The sequence below is a fragment of the Chenopodium album genome, chromosome 20, assembly GCF_948465745.1.
Source record: "Chenopodium album chromosome 20, dcCheAlbu1.1, whole genome shotgun sequence".
In the NCBI taxonomy this organism is placed as follows: Eukaryota; Viridiplantae; Streptophyta; class Magnoliopsida; order Caryophyllales; family Amaranthaceae; genus Chenopodium; species Chenopodium album.
In genome coordinates, this window is record NC_137853.1 from 28,349,323 (window position 1) to 28,368,740 (window position 19,418).

General features: G+C 32.6%; 1 protein-coding gene across 1 annotated transcript; it reads right to left on the minus strand.

Annotated features, from left to right (window-relative positions):
* Positions 1-7,301: 7,301 nt before the first annotated feature.
* LOC145596972 (protein FAR1-RELATED SEQUENCE 5-like) lies at positions 7,302-10,911 on the minus strand. Its single transcript, XM_081653160.1, has 6 exons — positions 10,797-10,911; positions 9,940-10,319; positions 9,082-9,800; positions 8,471-8,703; positions 7,543-8,357; positions 7,302-7,427 (listed from the first exon to the last, which is right to left on the minus strand). Exons 1-6 carry the CDS (start codon positions 10,909-10,911, stop codon positions 7,302-7,304), a joined length of 2,388 nt encoding a protein of 795 aa, XP_081509286.1.
* Between the last annotated feature and the right edge of the window lie 8,507 nt (positions 10,912-19,418).

A 19,418-nucleotide genomic window follows, 5' to 3' on the forward strand; every position in this document is an offset into this window, starting at 1 on the left:
TTCTCTATAGAATTCTCACAAGCTTTTTGACCGATCAAATTCACAAGAATTAACCTCTCAAAATTCAAAATCTGAGGAATCAACTAAAGAATTTTGATATAATGGCCGATTCTAATGAGTTGTAAGTCAAATTTTCTAGCATGCAATTGTTTTTATTTTTTTTTTATTTTTTTTGTTGGGTTTTGACGAGGAACTACATTCTTTGTAGTTCTTGATTTGATCTTTTTTTCCACTTCTTATTTGTTTATTTTGTTTGATTGTAATTTATTCTTTTTTATTTTTTGGTTTATGAAACAATTGTATTGAACAAGAGAAGGTAAGGGAGGAACAAATTGGAGTCACGAATGAACCGCAAAACGCAGACGCAATGGAAGAGGTTGAAGACGATGCTACTCTAAATCAGTTTCTACTAGGTAGTGGTAAAAACAGTACATTCCACCTGTTATTGGTCCAATTGTGGATCCCTCACTTCTAAGTGAAATAGCACCAGAAGAATATGATACTTCCAAGTAAGTTAAAGAAGTACTCTTTCAAATTTATCATATGTCCTTTTTTTTTTATTTGTTTAGGACTTCAATGTACTGTCAACTTCATTAAAAATGGTAGATCTGTATGGTAGGGTCAATTAATAAAGTATTATGTATACGCGTGTTCTTTATATGAAGGTATTATGTTCTTTTTCTAAACCGTTGTGTCTTGTGTAAATCGATAGTAGTAGTAGCATTCTATTTGGTGAAAGCATTGTGTTCTTTTAATAGGCATATTTGTTCTTTTTTGGTTTAATATATGTGTGGTCATTTTTTATTACTTGTTTTTTTTTTTTTTTTTGCATATGGTGTGTGTGTTCTGTTTTTGTATAGGATAGGAAGAATCATGAAGATAAAGGTTTGACCTCATGAGTCGCTTTTGTATAAAGATATATATCAACCTATTAGGAGAAACAAGTACTCGTGTTTCATTTCGATTACAGAGAATTGTCATCCTGACTTGAAGGATAAGAATTATAGGAGATAAAGGTCCATTAGCATTTAGGATATGTGATCACTCATCACCAACCAAAATGTAAAGATTGGATATCTGGTGGAAGAAATACCATTGTAAATAAGATGATAATGCCATCTTTTATACCTTTTTAAGCTAGTCATATATTTTTATACCTTTTTAAGCTAGTCATATAAGATGATAATGCCATCTTTTATACCTTTTTAAGCTAGTTTTCCTTTCTAACAATCATATATGTAATGCTCATTTTTTATGTATTTTTTTTTTGTTAAGTAAAAATTGATCATCTAAGTGTAACTTGTTCAAACAAATTATATACCCTTTTTTTCTTATGTGTGTTCTTTTTATGTATAATTTGTGTGCAATTTTTAATATTGTATAAATATAATATAGGGAAGTGAAAGATGAAATTAATGAACAACAAAAAGAGGAGAAAGGTTCAAAGAATAAGAAAGACTACCATTTCAAGCAGATTGCTACTAAAAAAAGATGAGTGGATTCTATTTCTATTTTATGTTCCTTTTTCTAATTCTGCATGTCTATTTTCAATATAGAAAATGTTCTTTCAGATTACATTTAATGGTTTTTATGAGGTAATGATCAAATATGTACATTTTATGAACTGTTCTTTATGATGTCCTAAATATTCTTTATGATTACCTAAAATGTTCTTTATCTCTGCATATAATGTTCTTTGTGAGGTAATGATCAAATAAGTACATTAAACATATATGTATTCTTTTTTTTCCCATTTTTGAAATCACAGGAGGAAAGTTGATAAGCACATATCTAAAGAAGACAGCCAAGATGTTCATCAAGGGAAAAAAAATAACATTGAAGAAGAGGAGGGCTTCAATGGGAGAGCCTTACTTTCCTGTTAAAGAGAAGTGTGAAACTGGTGCTCCTCCATCAGCTTCCCAGTCTAAGGCTCTAAGTACAATTGTGGAAGTGTCAAAGGACATTCCAAAGAAGAATAATAAGGAAAAAGGACTTGTTGTAAGAGAGAAAAAAACTACTGAAGCTGAAGTGAATGTGGGGGTTGAAGCAGGAAAAGATCAGGAATTTTCAACCACCCAAAGGCACACTGTACAACCTTTGCAAAATTTAATAAAGGGGTTGGAGAATGAAGAAGAGAAGTTGCAGGCTATAAGGGATATGGGATTTGGAGGTATACGACACCTTGATATGCCTAGGAGCTCCCCTAACTTTAATGCCACATTGGTGATGAACGTGGATGCTAATGAGGTGTGTATAGTGTGTGCTAGAAATAGAACAATAGACATCAAACTTGTTGATGTCCATTTGGTGTATGGTTTATCTTTGGGGGGTAAAGAAATAGTGGAGCCTGCTGATGAGGATGAGGATTTGATGATGGTGATGAAGGAATTGAAGCAATATCATGGTGGACAAATGCCAAAATTAGTGGCTTTGGTTGATGAGCTATTAAAACGAACTAACCCCCCAGATGATAAATGGAAGAGGAGTTTCCTACTGTTGGTGGTGAATTGTTGCATCAAGTCTATGTCTAACCCACAACCCAATTTCAAGTAATGTTCTTTATTTTTAATAGTGATGTTCTTTTTCAGTAAACATAATATTCTGTATCATTAAATATATTGTTCTTTTGTCTAATTGTGTTATATGTTCTTTTTATTGAAATATATTGTTCTTTATCCTTAATTGTAATGTTCTTTATCCTAAAATGTAATATTCTTTATAATAATATATATATTCTTCTATTTGATTATTGTATGATATGTTCTTTATTTTAATTGATATGTGCTTTATTACTAAGTCAGTTGTGTTCTTTATTATAATATATTATGTTCTTCTTTCTTATATATATATATATATATATATATATATATATATATATATATATATATATATATATATATATATATATATATATATATATATATATATTGTGTGTGCTAGATTCATGCACACAGCTGTTGACACCAGTCAAATTTCAAGTTTTGATTGGTGTTCATACATAGTACAAAGCTTGATAGAAAATGCAATTTACTATCAAGGAGATTTGAAGAGATACTTTCCTGGTCCACTACCATTCCTTATTGTATTAATTACTTTTTTTTTTCTAAAGTTCATTGAATATACGTGTATGTGATGATGCTCATTTTATATTTATCATACTGGGTTTTTGATTAACAGGTTTGCTACTTTGATAGACTACAAAGGCAAAATGTGATTATGCCTAGGGAAATTCCTTTAATCAAGGAATGGAATAGTGATAAAATAGCAAAAAGAATTGCTATTGAGAGGAAGCTAGGTTTTGGGCTTGGCACATTGTTGGATAGGATTCAAATCCAAGATGGTGGTCCCCAGATTTTAGCTATTGAAGGTGGAGAACTTCAAAATCAACAACAGCAGCAAGTACAACAACTAGACCAAGAACAAGAAAAACAACAACAACAAAAACAACAACATCAAGAAGTTCAAGAAGAAGAGCAACAACAACAGAAACAGATTCAAGAGGAACATCAACCTCACCAAGAACCTTCTGATGTACAGGTATGTAAAGAAATTTAAATGTTCTTTTTTATATAAATGCATGGTCTTTTACTTAATATTGCATGTTCTTTTTCTTATAATTGCAAGTTCTTTAATAGTTATATGTTTGTTATTTTTTCTTCTAGATAAGTATACTTATTTTTTTTTCATCTAATAGAATGTATGTAGTATGTAAATGGAACTATCTTTTTTTTTTTTTAAAGATATTGAATGTTTTAATAGTCATACTTATGTTATTTTACATCTATTTAAATGTATATATATGTTGCTTTTTTGTTTTTTTAATCTATTGCATGTTCTTTAATAGTACTCTTATGTTCTTTTATATTTTATCACATGTTCTGTCATTTTATGGTGTATGTTCTTTGACAGGAGTATACCCAGTTGCTTCGTCAAGCAATCAAAAAATTGCTTCTGACTTTGTGAACCTCTCCAAAATTCTGAAAATGGGAGAGAGGTTCCGTAGTAGACGATTGGATGGAGATACCACATTGTACAATGTAACTACAATGTGGTCCAAACTATCTGATTTTAAACTGTCAGAAGAAGTGAAAACCAATGTACCTTCTCAAAGGGTTGAGGCGAGTTCCATCCTTAGCCAAGATGAGAAAATGAGAAAGAGAAGGAAGGAGGTGAAGATGAGGATTCTCAACCCACTGAGTTAGATCCATTGGTGTTTAATGTGGCTACCCCGTTGACTACACCACCACAATATACAGGTGATCTTGAACTGAAGCTGGCATTGAGCACATCAATTCCTCTAAATTTGGGCGCCAGCAATTTTCTGACATTGGTGAATTTGATTCAGTCTTCACTGATCAGCAGTTGGAGATGATATGTGGTCAAAAGACAGGGTAACTAATAATCCTAAGATGTGATTTCTGATTTGTGTGGTATATTTACTTAGATTTGAATGACTTGGAATACGAATATGTAATATTTATGTATTATTTAGACTAATGTTGGAATGTTGTTTTTAATATTCACTATTCATGAAATGTTCTCTATCATTTCTTAAGTTGTTCTTCGTAATGTCATATGATGTTCTTTATGATGTCTTATAATATTCTATATATTGTAAGGTTCTGTATGATTTCATATAGTGTTATAAATGGTTTAATGTGATGTTCTTTGTTTTTAGTTTAATGTTCTTTATAGATTCATTTAATGTTCTTTCTAATTTCATGAGATGTTTTGTATATGTTTATTTTATTAATGATGTATAATATAATTACCTTTGAGTGTTAAAAGGGTGCCAGATCAAAGAAAGGTTGGAGGTAAAATTCAGAAGGTGGTAGAAGATATAGTAGTTGAAAAGCAAAGGTATATATACATTTACATTGACTTTATAATTTCAATGCTTGTTGTTACTAAACAGGCATATGTTCTTCTATGTATAACTACATGTTCTGTATGATTTAATGATTTGTTCTTTTTTTAAAATGTGTCATAATTTATTATATTAATTATTATATTGTATAATATGATTAATTATATGTGTGTAGTTTTACAGTGATGCTACTGCAAAAGATATAGATTGCAAAAAAAGAGACAAAGGAAAGGAGAAAATTGCAGAACAAAGGTATATATTCTTTTATATTACACTCTATGTTCCTTTTAAAATATATGATTGTTCATTCTGTGGTCTGAAATGTATGTTCTTTTATATAAAATTGTTTTTTGCAGTGTTGGTCCAGAACCTACAAAGAGAGTTAGGAAGTTGGGACAGGTTTACAGGTCTCCTTTCCTAGTGCAATATTCTCATTTGATAGAGGGCACAGATGAGTTCAAAGAAGCTTTACTGGAATATGCTTTTTCAGATGAACTTGATGAAGAGTATGATTTTATTCCTTGTACTAAACTATGCTTTTCCATATGAACTTGATGAAAAACAAGCTTTATTACCCTTATTTAATATTTCTATTTTTTTTTCTTTTTATATTTTTTTTTATGTAGTGAGCTATTTTATGACGATGGATTTGCACATTTGTCAAGAAAATTGGTCAAAACAATGGGCGACAATGTATACATCTACAGCGATATAGTTGACGCGATTTGTCTCATCCTCAATGCAAAAAATTCTGCTGATGACAAAAAGAGGATTTTCTTCCCAAATGCAGCCATTGTAAGTGTAATTCAATTGATTCTAATCCCTATTTTTTTTAGGATATAGTATTAATTTGATTCTAATCCTTTTGTTTTTATAAAAATAGAACTTGTTATGCGTGAGCGATGCGTATGCTGATGATAGTCAAGAAGCTACATATGGTATCAAATATATTAAATTCGAAGAGACAATTAGCTGGTAAGTCATATAATGTTCTTTAATTTTCAAGTAGTGTTCTTCTGATTTTAGGATATGTTCTTTAATTTTCAAGTAGTGTTCTTCTGATTTTAGTATATGTTCTTTTCATAGATTAGTTACACATGTTCTGTAACTTCCTTCACTATGTTCTTCTTATTTCGTTGAATGTATTTTTAGATACGTGTGTTGTTCTTTTATGAGTATATCATGTTCTTTATAATATATTTAATGTTTTTTTATTAAAGTACATGTTCTTTTATCTGCCTATTTCAGTTCTTTTTCCCTGTGTATGCGCATGATCACTTTTATGTGATGGTCATAAATACAAAATCAAAGGCTGTGGAAATTTTGGATAATAGACCACTTGTAGAGGGTGTTCCTTTTTCAGAAAAGTACCATGACTATCCAGAGAAGTTGGTAAGAATGTTATTTAACTTTTATAAAAAATGTATGTTTTTAATTACAATATATAGTGTTCTTTTTGTCTAACTTTTATATTCTTTCGTTGTGTATGGTAGAGACATGCCTTTTCAATTTACCTGAAACAACATGGGATGAAACTATGGGAAAAAGCCCTCAACTATGAAATAAAATTGGTAGACATGCCATGGAGAACATTGGACAACAATGTTGATTGCGGAATATACGCAATGCGCCACATGGAGACATACTTCGGGAAGCGTAAATGGAGTTGTGGCTTGAGGGCTGATAATGTAAGATTATCATATTTTGTAATTTTTTTATTTAAAAAAATAACAAACACTAATGTTATTCATTTGTTTTTTTTCTTTTCTTTTTTGTGGGTGAACAGTTTGATGCATTGAAGGCACTTAGAATGCAGTACACATATGAGATTCTTGTGGATCAAGTGAATAAGCGTCATGCAGATTTTAGCATGAAGGCCAAGAAATATTTCAAGGCAATTAGGAATGATTAGAGACATTTGTGTTAGTTTTTGAACATGAAGAATTTTATTTTTATATGTTCTTTTTTTTTGTCATGGTTGTTGCTGAAAATTTGGTTGTTGTTGAACAATTAGCACTGTTTATTTTTTGAATAGTTGGGGCTAATAAACTTTGGAAGCATATTGATTTGGAAGGAAGAATAGAATGAACATGTACAATGTTCTTTATACAACATGTGTTCTTTTGATTTTATGCAATGTTCTTTTGATTACATATAATGTTTTTTTAAAAACATCTGATGTTCTTTTTATTGAGTGAAATATTCTTTCTAGTTATTTTGCATCATATGTCTTATAAACCAACACAAACTATGTCTTTTTATAAGCCACAGTAATCACCATTAATATGCAAAATATGTCTTGTTTAAAAAAAATTAAACTGAAATAGAGTGTTCTCAATTATAAGATCATATAAAGTGAAATTTTAAAAAAAAAATTTATAAGGACAAATATGAAAAAAAAAAATGTTAACGTAGACTAAATAGTACATATCATTTATTCTCTAGTTGGTGAGCATATAATATTCACTCCATAATAGTCATCAGGCTCAAAAAACTCCAAAGACCCTCCAAATTCGTTGGAATGTGCCAGAATATTTCCATTAGGTACAGGGAGGAAATCCTTCCAAAATAAAAAAAAAAAATTATTTAAGTAAAAGAACAATATGTATAAAATGAAAGAACAAGTTGTAACCATAAAAGAATGTAATATAATATAATAAAAAAATAATATATACCTTAATCGTAGTATGTGCTTTTTGTTTCATCTTTGAAACACCCTTTGCGCTTTTCTTTCTCCATGACTTTATCTTTTGACCTTTTAGCTTCTTGGAAACCTTTTCCTGTGTGCTTTTCCACCTAGTATTCTTTTGACCCTTTTTCCTTTTCTGGATAGGATCCTTGATATCAACCTGAACTGTGTGTTCTTTAACAATGCCTCCATGTTCTCTTTCAAAACCTCCATGTTCTTCTTGAAGCCTTACATGTTCTTCTGGCAATTCATCAAATATTACTGGTGGTTCTAATAGACAGCCATCACCTTTATCTTGATTAACATCTTGTTCATTCGTTTTAGACGACTCAGGTGGCACATCTTTATCTTCTCCCATCAAGAGCTTAATCCGAGCAGTGCATTCTTCAATTGCTTCCTCAATGACTGCTCGAGCACTCAAGTTATTCTGTGCCCGATCTACAAGTGTGATAAATGTACGAATATGATACAATCTCCACACACTACAAGGAGTGACACCCATTTCAGCAACATCATTGTCATCAACTCTGGTGCACATAGCAGCTTTTGTCCATCTCTTGCAGATGTATCTCTTCGGGATATAAGTAATGTTGTTTAAGTGTAAGACACGAAGTGAGTGCTTGCACAACAAACCTACCTCACCAAAATATTTGCAAGAACAATCAACTGTAACTGTTGATTCATCAAATGCAACAGTATGCATGATCAAATCCTTTTTTGAATGCCCAACATGATATTCATAAAGAGGAGGTTGAAATCCTATTACCTTGGCCGTGCAAGGAACACCGTTGACAAAATTGTCTTCAAAATGTAAATAGATTTGAATAGTATAAATCTTCCTAGCATGCTCCAACAATCCAATATCTGCCCAAACTAAATGACGATTTCCAGCATACTATCATAATCATTACTACCTTCTCTACTCCTCCACTCATCAACAACCTCAATAAAAGTAGTGTAGAAATCACATAGACCATGAGTGGCATGTAGTCGACGGGAAACTGATTTGTTCGTAGTTTCACTCCTCTGAGATGACATAACACCGCCACTAAAATAATCTTTGGAATATACAGGACACCACATCTCTTTGATATTATACAGATTTTGCAGCCATTTATTATCTGTGCATTTGTACGTTTTCTGCATGCTGTAAAATAAAAGAACATAAAATTAAATGAAAAGAATGTCAAATATAATAGAAAAGAACATCCGTTTACTTTAATCCAGCACAAGGAACATTATTTTAAGTAAAAAGAATGTCACATATAATAAAAAGGGTGTTTCTAAAGAACATTAAACTTACAACACAAGGAACATTATTTTAAGTAAAAAGACTGTCACATATAATAAAAAAAGAACATCTGTCTATATTAATCCAGCATATTGGGTGTACTTGAGAAGAACATCAAATAAATTAAAAAAGCACATTAAACATGAAAAAACAAACGTCTAGTTAATGAAAGAATATTGAAGCTGTAAAATATTTAAATAACATAAATTTAAAAAAAATAATTCATAGCGTTACCTTGACCAATAGTGCTCGAATTCTTGAATAGTATCTGCATACTTCAAAACAATATCAAACAAATCATTAAAACCTTCCTTTGCTCTAAGTCCTTTGATATTTTTCTTTGCATTCTCCCCAATATGCCACGTACATAATCGATGTCGAGAATTTGGGAAGACAACCTTAATTGCTTTGGCCATTGCTTGAGCTTGGTCAGTCATTATTGTCACGGGATATTTGCCACCCATAGATTTCAAAAAAGTATTGAACAACCACTCAAACGACTCCCATTTTTCATTGATCAAGAAGCCAATACCAAACATGACATTATTGTTATGATGATTCATACCAACAAAAGGTCCACAAATCATACCATATTTGTTTGTACGGTACGTTGTATCATGGACTAATAAATCTCCAAAAGCATCATAATCTACCTTCATTCTATTATCACGAAAGAAGAAAGATTGCAAATGACCTTTTTCATCAACATCAAAGTCATAATAAAAGTCATACTCACTGGATTTCCTCTCCTTAAAATAGCTAAGCAACCGCTTTGCATCACAGCCATCAAACTTCATTTTCTTATGTTCGGATAAAGCACCATACGCATCTCTACAGAGAAATGAAATATTTGCCTCTCCACGAGCTTGATGCTTTAAAACACGCACTGCATCAGCAACAGGTATACTACTCTCAGTCAAGCTACTCATCATCACAACTTGTTCATTAGTAACCTGTAAACCAAAAAAAATACACATTGTTTCAATCAAAGAACATCATGTATTTGGTAAAGAACATAAATTGCTCATTAAAGAACATGTTTTAAAAAAAAAATTATAGTAATGTCCAATAATTTTAAAATTTTACCATTACCTTCCTATGAGACCTAATCAAATGTCTCTTTGAAACAGGAACCCTACTATGATTATTAACAATAGTGTGATTGACCACGACATACAAACCATAAACCTTATCAATATCAAATTGTATATGAGTCTTGCAACCTGTGCGGAAATCCCTCTTTTGGTAAACTTTTGGTTGTTCACCATGCTTCTTCTCTTGCTTAAAGCCAGCAAAAGAACACACCAAAAAGCGTTGCCTAGGTGTCCTATCTTTGTCTTCTCTACGATTCAACCTATCTTTACGTATACCAAAATCATGTTTAAATGCATAACTGTTATATAAATCATAAGCCTCTTCATCAGACTTGACTTTTCTATCAAATAATTCTGATTCAGTTGCCTCGGTAAAACCTGAAATATGACATCAAAATACATATTTATTAAGATGATGTTCTAACATTAAAACATGATGTTCTTTTTTATGTGGAGTATGTTCTTTAATATATTTGAAATATTCTTTATTAAATGCACATTGATTACAGAAAAATACAAAACAGAGTACAACAAAAGTACTTGATGTGTCCAGAAAAGAACATGCTATTTGAAGGAAAGTACATACGTACTACAAAGTACAAATATAATTAATAATTGCACATGCGTTATTATATAAAATCAACATTGATTTCACCAACAATGACATATAATAACAAATATAAAAGAACATATCTAAATAATCAAAGTACTTCATCTTCAACCTTACACAAATTACTGTAAACTTACAAATATGATGTAAATCGATAATAAAATTATAATAAGTAATAATAAATAAATTTAATAATAAAAATTAAGGATTAACAACTACAAAATAAAATCGATTAAACAATTCACCTTCATTGAGGTTTACGATACCCTCGACTTCACCTTGATTGTTGATATCATCATCATTTGCATCATCAACAAATCTAGCATTAGAATCATGGCGAAATTCAGATTGATAAACCATTTTTAATTTCTTCTACAAAGAATTCAATTGATCGATACCCTCAAATTTCTCTCTTTAATTTTTACTTTGTAATTTTCTCTCCCTAAAAAGTTTGGTATGTCTATGATTTTCTCTCTCTAAATCTTTTTTGAAATTATCAATTAACAAAAATTTACCAAAAACTAAAAGCTAAAAAATCGGCAACAATTCAGCAAAATCCACATGATAAAACTGTCTTCAATTTTTTTTTTTTTTTTTTTTTTAAATTCGTGTAATTCAAAATTTAGGTAATTACTCCTGCCAACTCAGCAGGTGCACCATGAGCATGGTGCACCCTTGTGTACTATCAAACTTTCACTAGTTTGCATGTAAGCCTAGCCCATTAGGTAAAAGGTCCAAATATCACTAAACCTAATCTACCTACTAAAACTCCACTGTCGTTTCGCATCTCACTTCTAGCTTCTTCATTCATTTGCTAGGTACTAAAACTACAAGTCAGCTTCTTTTATTCTTGCTTTGTTTTTTTTTTTTTACATTTTCATCTTTATTCATTGAATCTACTAGTATTGTTGTATTTAGTTTTAATTCTTTTTTAAATTAGTTAATTATTTGTAGATCTACTATGCTTTACGGGGCGTTTGGTAAGTGTATTTTTTTGGAGTGGAAACGGATTCAATTAAACCGACCATTACCTGTGTAACAATTATCATTACCTAAGGGTAATGGTTACCCCTCATTTATTACCTCTAAAAAACTTAGGGTAACACATACCCTTACCCTCCAAAATCACAAAATTCCTATTTTTCTCCTTTTCATGGTCAAACCAACAAATGAAAAGGTCATAGTTATTTGATTACTTTCCCCCCTCTTATTTGTTTCCTTTCCACTCCATTTCCATTATCCAAACCAAACACCCCCTTAGAGTAATAATCTTAAGTTGATTTGAATTTTTGAGAATTTGGGGGTACTATTTCATTTGGTGAGGATTCATCCATGGTGTAGCTTTGTGTAATTGAGGGATGGCGTGATGAAGTCGCATTGGGTGGGGGGGTTTGAAGTGGTGGTGCGATGAAACAAGCGGTTTGGTGCAGGTTTTATTTTATATTCGCTGAAACCCGGTGCTTGATTTAGGAACTGGTACCCACAAGTTTCGGGACCAGTTCTAGAAAACTAGGACCCGGTTTGTACGGAATTGGGACCAGTTCCAAATTTCAAAACCCGGTTCTAATTAAATCTAGTTCCGGATCTAAGATATTTGATCGGGTACCCGATCTTGCTCACCCCTTGTAACACCCCCAAATCTCCCTCTACGGAAATACTAGTATAATACGTATAATTATACCGTAGAGATAGACTTGGGCATAATACCGCCGCGTGATTACGCAAGACTACTCAAACTTAATAAATAAAACCAATACTTTGCAGCGGAAACTTCAATACTCTTCTTTATTTAATAATAGACTAAAATAATAATCAAAACCAATTTATTTGAACATGCTTTTATTTCATAAATCATAATTCAATTCAATTTAGTTCAATCATCATAAAATCATTCAAACATGCTTATTCAAACCAATCTCTTTCAAGGTATCTAGCCACCTAACGTACCTTGATCCTTGCATAGCAAAATCACATAAAATGAACCTCAAGAATCTTGATCGAACACACCCTACAAATAAATATAACCTTAATTAATATAAGGTTAACAAATAATCACAATAATTAAATTAAAAAACCCCCAACTATATGTACATGAACCCTTTAAATAAATTTCTCATAAACATTATATATTAAAAATATGATTTTATATAATTAAAACTACTCATAATAATTTATATAAATCCCCCATAATAATTATAATTAATTGAATAAGAGAAGAGAAGAAGAAAAGATAAGAAACCAAGAAGTAGAGAAGAGAGGAGGTGCAACAAGGGAGGCTGTCGGCGGCTGCAGGTGGTGCCGGAGGTGGTGGGCAACGGCAGGTGGCGCCGGAGAGGTGGTGAGCAAGGAAGAAAAAGAAAAAGAAATAAGAAAAGAATTTGAGGAGAAATAAGAGAGAATTATGAGAATTAGAGTGAGTGTTTGATCATGAATTGAATGGATATTTATAGGCTAGTGTGAGCATGAATTATGGTAGGAAAATGTAGGAAGAATTATGGCAAGTAGGGTTTATGGGATTACTTGGAGAAGTGAATGAAAGAAATATGGAAGGTTTTAAGGTGATTGTGTGTAATTAAATATGGAAGGTATGTTTGTCATGAGAAATAATATGGCAATTGGAATTACTTGGGGAATAATTAAGAGGAATAAATGGCAAGAAAATATGATGATCAAATATTAAGAAGATGGAGAAATAGAATTAAGGAAATTAAGAGATTTTGGGAGATAATTAAAATACAATTTTACCAAAATAATTTCCTCCAAAATGATATAAGAGGGCCGAAAATCTTGAACTTTCCAAAGCTCAGATTTTCGGATTCCCTTAGTAGTATTTAGGAATATATTTGCCTGCTTTTAAGGAATTAAATAATTGTATAAATAATATAGAATAATTAATTAAATAATTAATTAAATACCAATTATTCACCAATAAATAATTTAGAAAAATCAGCTTTTCCATACATGGAAAATTCGAAATCCCTAGCTAAATATTGGGGATTTCGGCCATCTAATATGATTAATAAAATATTATTTTGCTTTAACTAAAATATCCGAAATATATAAATAATCCGGTTTTTAAAATAAGATAAATTGATAATAAATCTCATCCAAAATAATGATTAGTTTTCAAAATACTTTTGGCGCCAAAATTCAAACATCGTTTTGGCTCTAAATAATAAATTTACTAAAATACCCTTTTTAGGAAATAATTCCTAATTAATTAGAAAATACGTATGAAAATACGGGGTATTACACCCCTAGATAAGGGCATCCATAATGAAACCGCTTTATGGTCGAGCTTTCATTTGCCAAGTCCGTTGGACATAAATTTTCTACTAAGCCTGGCCCATATTTGACTCTAGCCCAAAATTGATCAAGACTAAAGAGTATAAGGTAAGCACGCTAAAACCACTAGTTATAAGAGTGCATGTATGTGGTTGAAAAGACATAATGTGGTTCAATATGATAGATCTAGCCCACTTCTATGTTTATGATAAGCGTGTCGCGTACCCAACAAAAATAACCTAACAAGACCACTACTATGTAGACGGGCAAGTAAGGGCCGGATCCCAAGAGACTATGGTTCAACTAATTAATTAGACTCAAGTAACTACTAAGCAAGTAACCAAATCAAATAAGTGAGAATTAATAACTAAGGAATTAATTAAAACGATTAAATCTAAGTAATATGACAAATCAATGCTAAAAACATCCAAGATCAAGCATCACCACGAATACGATTGATGCAATAGTCGTTCTACCCCTAACATATAATTCAGTTGATTAATGAGGAAAAGTAACCCCTAAGTAGTACCAATGGTCACTCCCGAGTTATCAATGGCTTCCCTAATTACAATCAAGCCTACTTCCGTGGAAACATGCAAATTAAAGACCTTGAGCACATTACTCTAACTTCCTAATCATCCATTCAACTACTCCCGTGATGAACTTCAAACCCTTAATTGATTTATTCAAACCCGTCAAAACCCAACTTCCGTTGCGATTAAAACAATGGATTAATAACAATACTAATTATCCCTAATCTAGTATTGACATGAGCACAATCAATTAAGCATATTAATTGCAATTATCATTAGAGAATTTAAAGAATTAAATCATGCATTAATCATATTTGGGTTCCGCAAGATCCCGGATTAAAGGACTACTCACACATATTAACAGAAGCAAAAACAATATTCAATGAAGAAAACATGATTAACAAACAAATAAAAGTAAAAGAAGAAGTAAAGATGAATACCATTTACTTGAATGAAGAAAAGTACCAATTGTTGATGAACAAAGATCAAAACTTGAAAGTGCAAATTAATCTAGATCTAGAGATAATATTAGGGTTCTAATGAATGTTTAAAAGCTGGAAAATAATAACTAAGTATCTTAAACGGGGTTTACAATGGGTATTTATATCTCATAAAATAAGAAATCCCGAAGAAATAGGAAAACGAGGTCTTCGACACATTACCCGAGCAGTCAGGGCAAGGCTGCCCGGTCGGGCGCGCGAGATGTCCTCTTCGATTGCTGACCACGAAGCTTATAACATCATATTTCCTCTTCGCCCTGGCTGCCAGGGCGATGGGAGTAATACTTCGTAGTAAATTGTAATATACTTGCTAAATTCTTCTCCTTCCTTCGCCCTGGCTGCCAGGGTGGACACCGGAAATCACTCCTCCATCTCAATAAACTCTTGTGACCATCTAAATTAATCTCGTTCATCCTAAAATACATCAAAAACAATGAAACTGCGTATAAAAGCATAACACGATCACAACCAAACCAAATCAAGCTAAGATAAGCTATGAACAACTAATCTAGGCTCGAAAACTACCTTAATGGACTCTAAAAACACACTCAACATACAACTTATCAAATTCCCCCAAGCTAGACCAATGCTTGTCCTCAAGCATTGAAACATAGAACACAAGAAGAGTAGGATAGCCCCTCAAGCAAGAATATATGTGCGAACGAATTAAAACCAAGTGAAAAAACAAGAAATGCAAGTTAGTGATTATAAAACCACCATAAACTTCAAGCACTCAGAATTGACAACTAATCTTTCCACACATCTCCCCTAACCAACTCAGTCATATATGAATAGCATCTCACTTTAGTTGTGCAAATAAAACAAACAAGTCACTCATGTATTTATAAGGGTTAGAATAAGAAATCACTCATCCTAATTGCAATTATGCACGTCGACTCCATGCAATTGTCCTCTTTAGATTTGCTCATAGATTTTCTCCACTTGTAAAGCGATGATGCAAGTACGGAAGTCATGACATCCTAAATTAGGGTAGGCTTGGTTATACAGGGTTAGACGATGTCATTCGGGAATGTGGTGCTCAAAAATAACAAAAATCCTAATCCAACTACATAGCCAAATGTCCGGTTCAAACCAACCTTATATCCTCCGCACAACACATAATGCAAGCATGCCCTTATTCTCACTTTTCATCACAAGATTCATGGATTTCCAACTCGAATTCATGAAAATTTCACATTTTTCTCATTTTTTTTCTTTTTTTTCCAACTTTTTTTTCTTTTTTTTCCAACTTTTTTTTCTTTGAAACTTAGAGCATACACAAACTGGGCATATATAATACATTGATTCTCCATCAAATAAACCTACAAAAAGGCTCTAAGGCATAAAATGTAAGGTGTCAAAGAAGGGGAATCATGGCTCAAATTGGTTCATCCTAAGAGTTAATGTAAAATTAAAAGAAAATAGAATAAGCATCAAGCACCTAAGAAGTTTTGGCTCTAATTATCTAAAAGGAACTTCAATCACTCTTCCACATTGCATCATAAGTCTCAAATAATCGCAAAGCAAATCCAAGAATCAAATCATATGAAGGAAAATCTAACACACATGAAAAGAGAATGATCGAAATAAGACGTATCAGTCAACAATGGCTCAAAAGTCTCACATATGTACTCAAGCTATCCATATTGGTCGAGCGGGGAGACCATTCTAGCCACAAACAAGCTCAATTCTAAACCAATCAGTGAATGGGTTTCCAAAAACAAAGTTTTCAATTTTTTAAAATCACACATATTACATATCATCATCGAGGCATAGTCGTATAAAGAACCCAAAGCAAAAAGTAATCCCTCCCCCAAGCTAAACTTCACATTGTCCTCAATGTGAACATATATCGAATAAGAACAAGCAAGGGAAAAAGAAAACTAGGCCCCACTAGCAGAGAGGGATCATACCTAAGGGCGAAGCTAGGACCGCCCTCAAAATGACGTCGCATCATATCCTCAAGACACTAAAAAAACAATAAAAAGAAAATAAAGGGAAAATAAAACAAAAAAGGGAATGGGTTGCCTCCCATTTAGCGCTTGTTTAAGGTCTTTAGCTCAACCCTTCTTTAGTAGATTAACTTGGGTCACCACACACAGAAGATACTCCATGGTATTGCTTATTAATATATCCACCTCCAAACAACTCCTTCAAATTAGAGTTAATGTGCTTTGTATCCGAGCTTATCTTCATGCAATAATAAAACCCATCATGTGGTGGAATATTGTCCTTTTTGCTCACATGATTTCTATTAGAAACACACTTATCAACCAAAGGGTTAGTGGCATCAATTCTCAAACAAGTACCGCCATCAAAAGTAGAATTATGGTCATTGAAAAGCTTAAACGCAACTTGTTTATCCTGAGCTCTAATGGTCACTTGTCCTTTGGGAACGTCTATTAAAGCTTGACTTGTAGGCTTTGTAGCAAGAAAAGGGCGACCAAATATAAGTGGGATCTTAAGGTCTTCTTTCATATCCACTACAACAAAGTCAACAGGAAAGACAAGTTCACCAATCCCAACTAATACATCTTCAACTACACCCTTAGGGAGTCTAACAGTTCTATCAGCCATTTGAAGAGATATGGGGGAGGGTTTAAGTTTTTTCAAACCTAATTTTTTCGTACAAAGAAGAAGACATTAAATTAACAATAGCACCTAAATCACACAAGAACTTACAGAAGTTGTTTCGTTTATCTTGCAAGGAATAGTAAAACTACTAGGATCATGCAATTTAGGTGGTAGGTTCTCATGTAAAATATCAAAGCCATGCTTCTTCACTACCAAATTTTCTAATTCCTTATTATTATGATTATGACCTAGAATTCCTTTCACAAATTTTGCAAATTGAGGCATTTGAATTATAAGATCTGAAAAAGGAATGGTAGCATATACCTTCTTCAGAGTCTCAGAATATTTCGCAAAATGCTTATCGAGCACGGCTTTTGATAACCTTTGCGGGAAAGGCATTGGTTCCTCATAGGCTTGTGGAGCAACATATTTGGGACCTTCACTCTCACGTATTTCAGTTTTCGACTCCAGATTGCACACTTTCTCCTCTAATCCCCCCGTAGTCAACTCATCTCTCTTCACGAAAATTGCATTGCATTGTTTTGTTTGGACTTTTACTTGATCTTGAAGAGTTGATAGATTACTCACTTGTTGTGATAATTGAGAAAAATGAGTCTCTATCCTCTTATTTTGAGCAACGAGCAGTTGGATCGAGTTTCCAAAATATTCATTCTGCTTTGCTTGTAACTCAAATTGCTTTGAAATAAGCTCTTGTTATTGATGTTGGGAAGTAGCAAAAGTCTCCATAATGGATTCAAGATTTGAATATTGAGGTGGTGGTTGGTGCATGGGATGATGATTGATAGCTGCCCTTGCTTGAAAAGCGAGTGGTGGTGGAGGATTCGCTATAGCTTGAGTGTTCTTGTATGAGAACCCTTGATCATTTCTCCACCCTTCATCTAATGACCTTGTGGAGGTCGTGGTATAAAAAGCATTTGCTTGCTCGATTGTCATTCCATCATAATTGGGTTGACACTCCCGCGTAGTATGGCCCTGTGTTCCATACATTTGACAAGTTTCTATCGAGGCTTGAGGAGGCCCGACTTGGAATTGATCAAATTTATGAGTTAATGCCTGCACAGAAGTTGTCAAGAGAATTAGAGCATCAACATCATATTTACCTCCTTTGTTAGTAGCACTTCGTCCTCGTGGATGGTAATTATCATTAGCTGCCATCTTCTCAATCAAATCCTTAGCATCGGTTGGGTTCTTAGTCATGATGGAACCTCTAGACGCAACATCAATGTATATGCGAAACTCATGGGTCAAACCATTATAAAACGCTTGGATCAACATCCACTCTGGAATACCATGGTGAGGGCATTGTCTTTGCAGTCGCTTAAACCTTGTCCCGTACCTAACAAAAATAACCTAACAAGACCACTACTATGTAGACGGGCAAGTAAGGTTCGGATCCCAAGAGACTATGGTTCAACTAATTAATTAGACACAAGTAACTACTAAGCAATTAACCAAATCAAATAAGTGAGAATTAATAACTAAGGAATTAATTAAAACGATTAAATCTAAGTAATATGACAAATCAATGCAAAAAACATCCAAGATCAAGAATCACCACGAATACGATTAATGCAATAGTCGTTCAACCCCTAAGATATAATTCAATTGATAAATGAGGAAAAGTAATCCCTAAGTAGTACTAATGGTCTCTCCCAAGTTATCAACGGCTTCCCTAATCACAATCAAGCCTACTTTCGTGGAGTCATGCAAATTAAACACCTTGAGCACATTACTCTAACTTCCTAATCATCCATTCAACTACTCCCGTGATGAACTTCAAACCCTTAATTGATTTATTCAAACCCGTCAAAACCCAACACCCGTTGCGATTAAAACAATGGACTAATAACAATACTAATTATCCCTAATCTAGTATTGGCATGAGCACAATCAATTAAGCATATCAATTGCAATTATCATTAAAGAATTTAAATAATTAAATCATGCATTAATC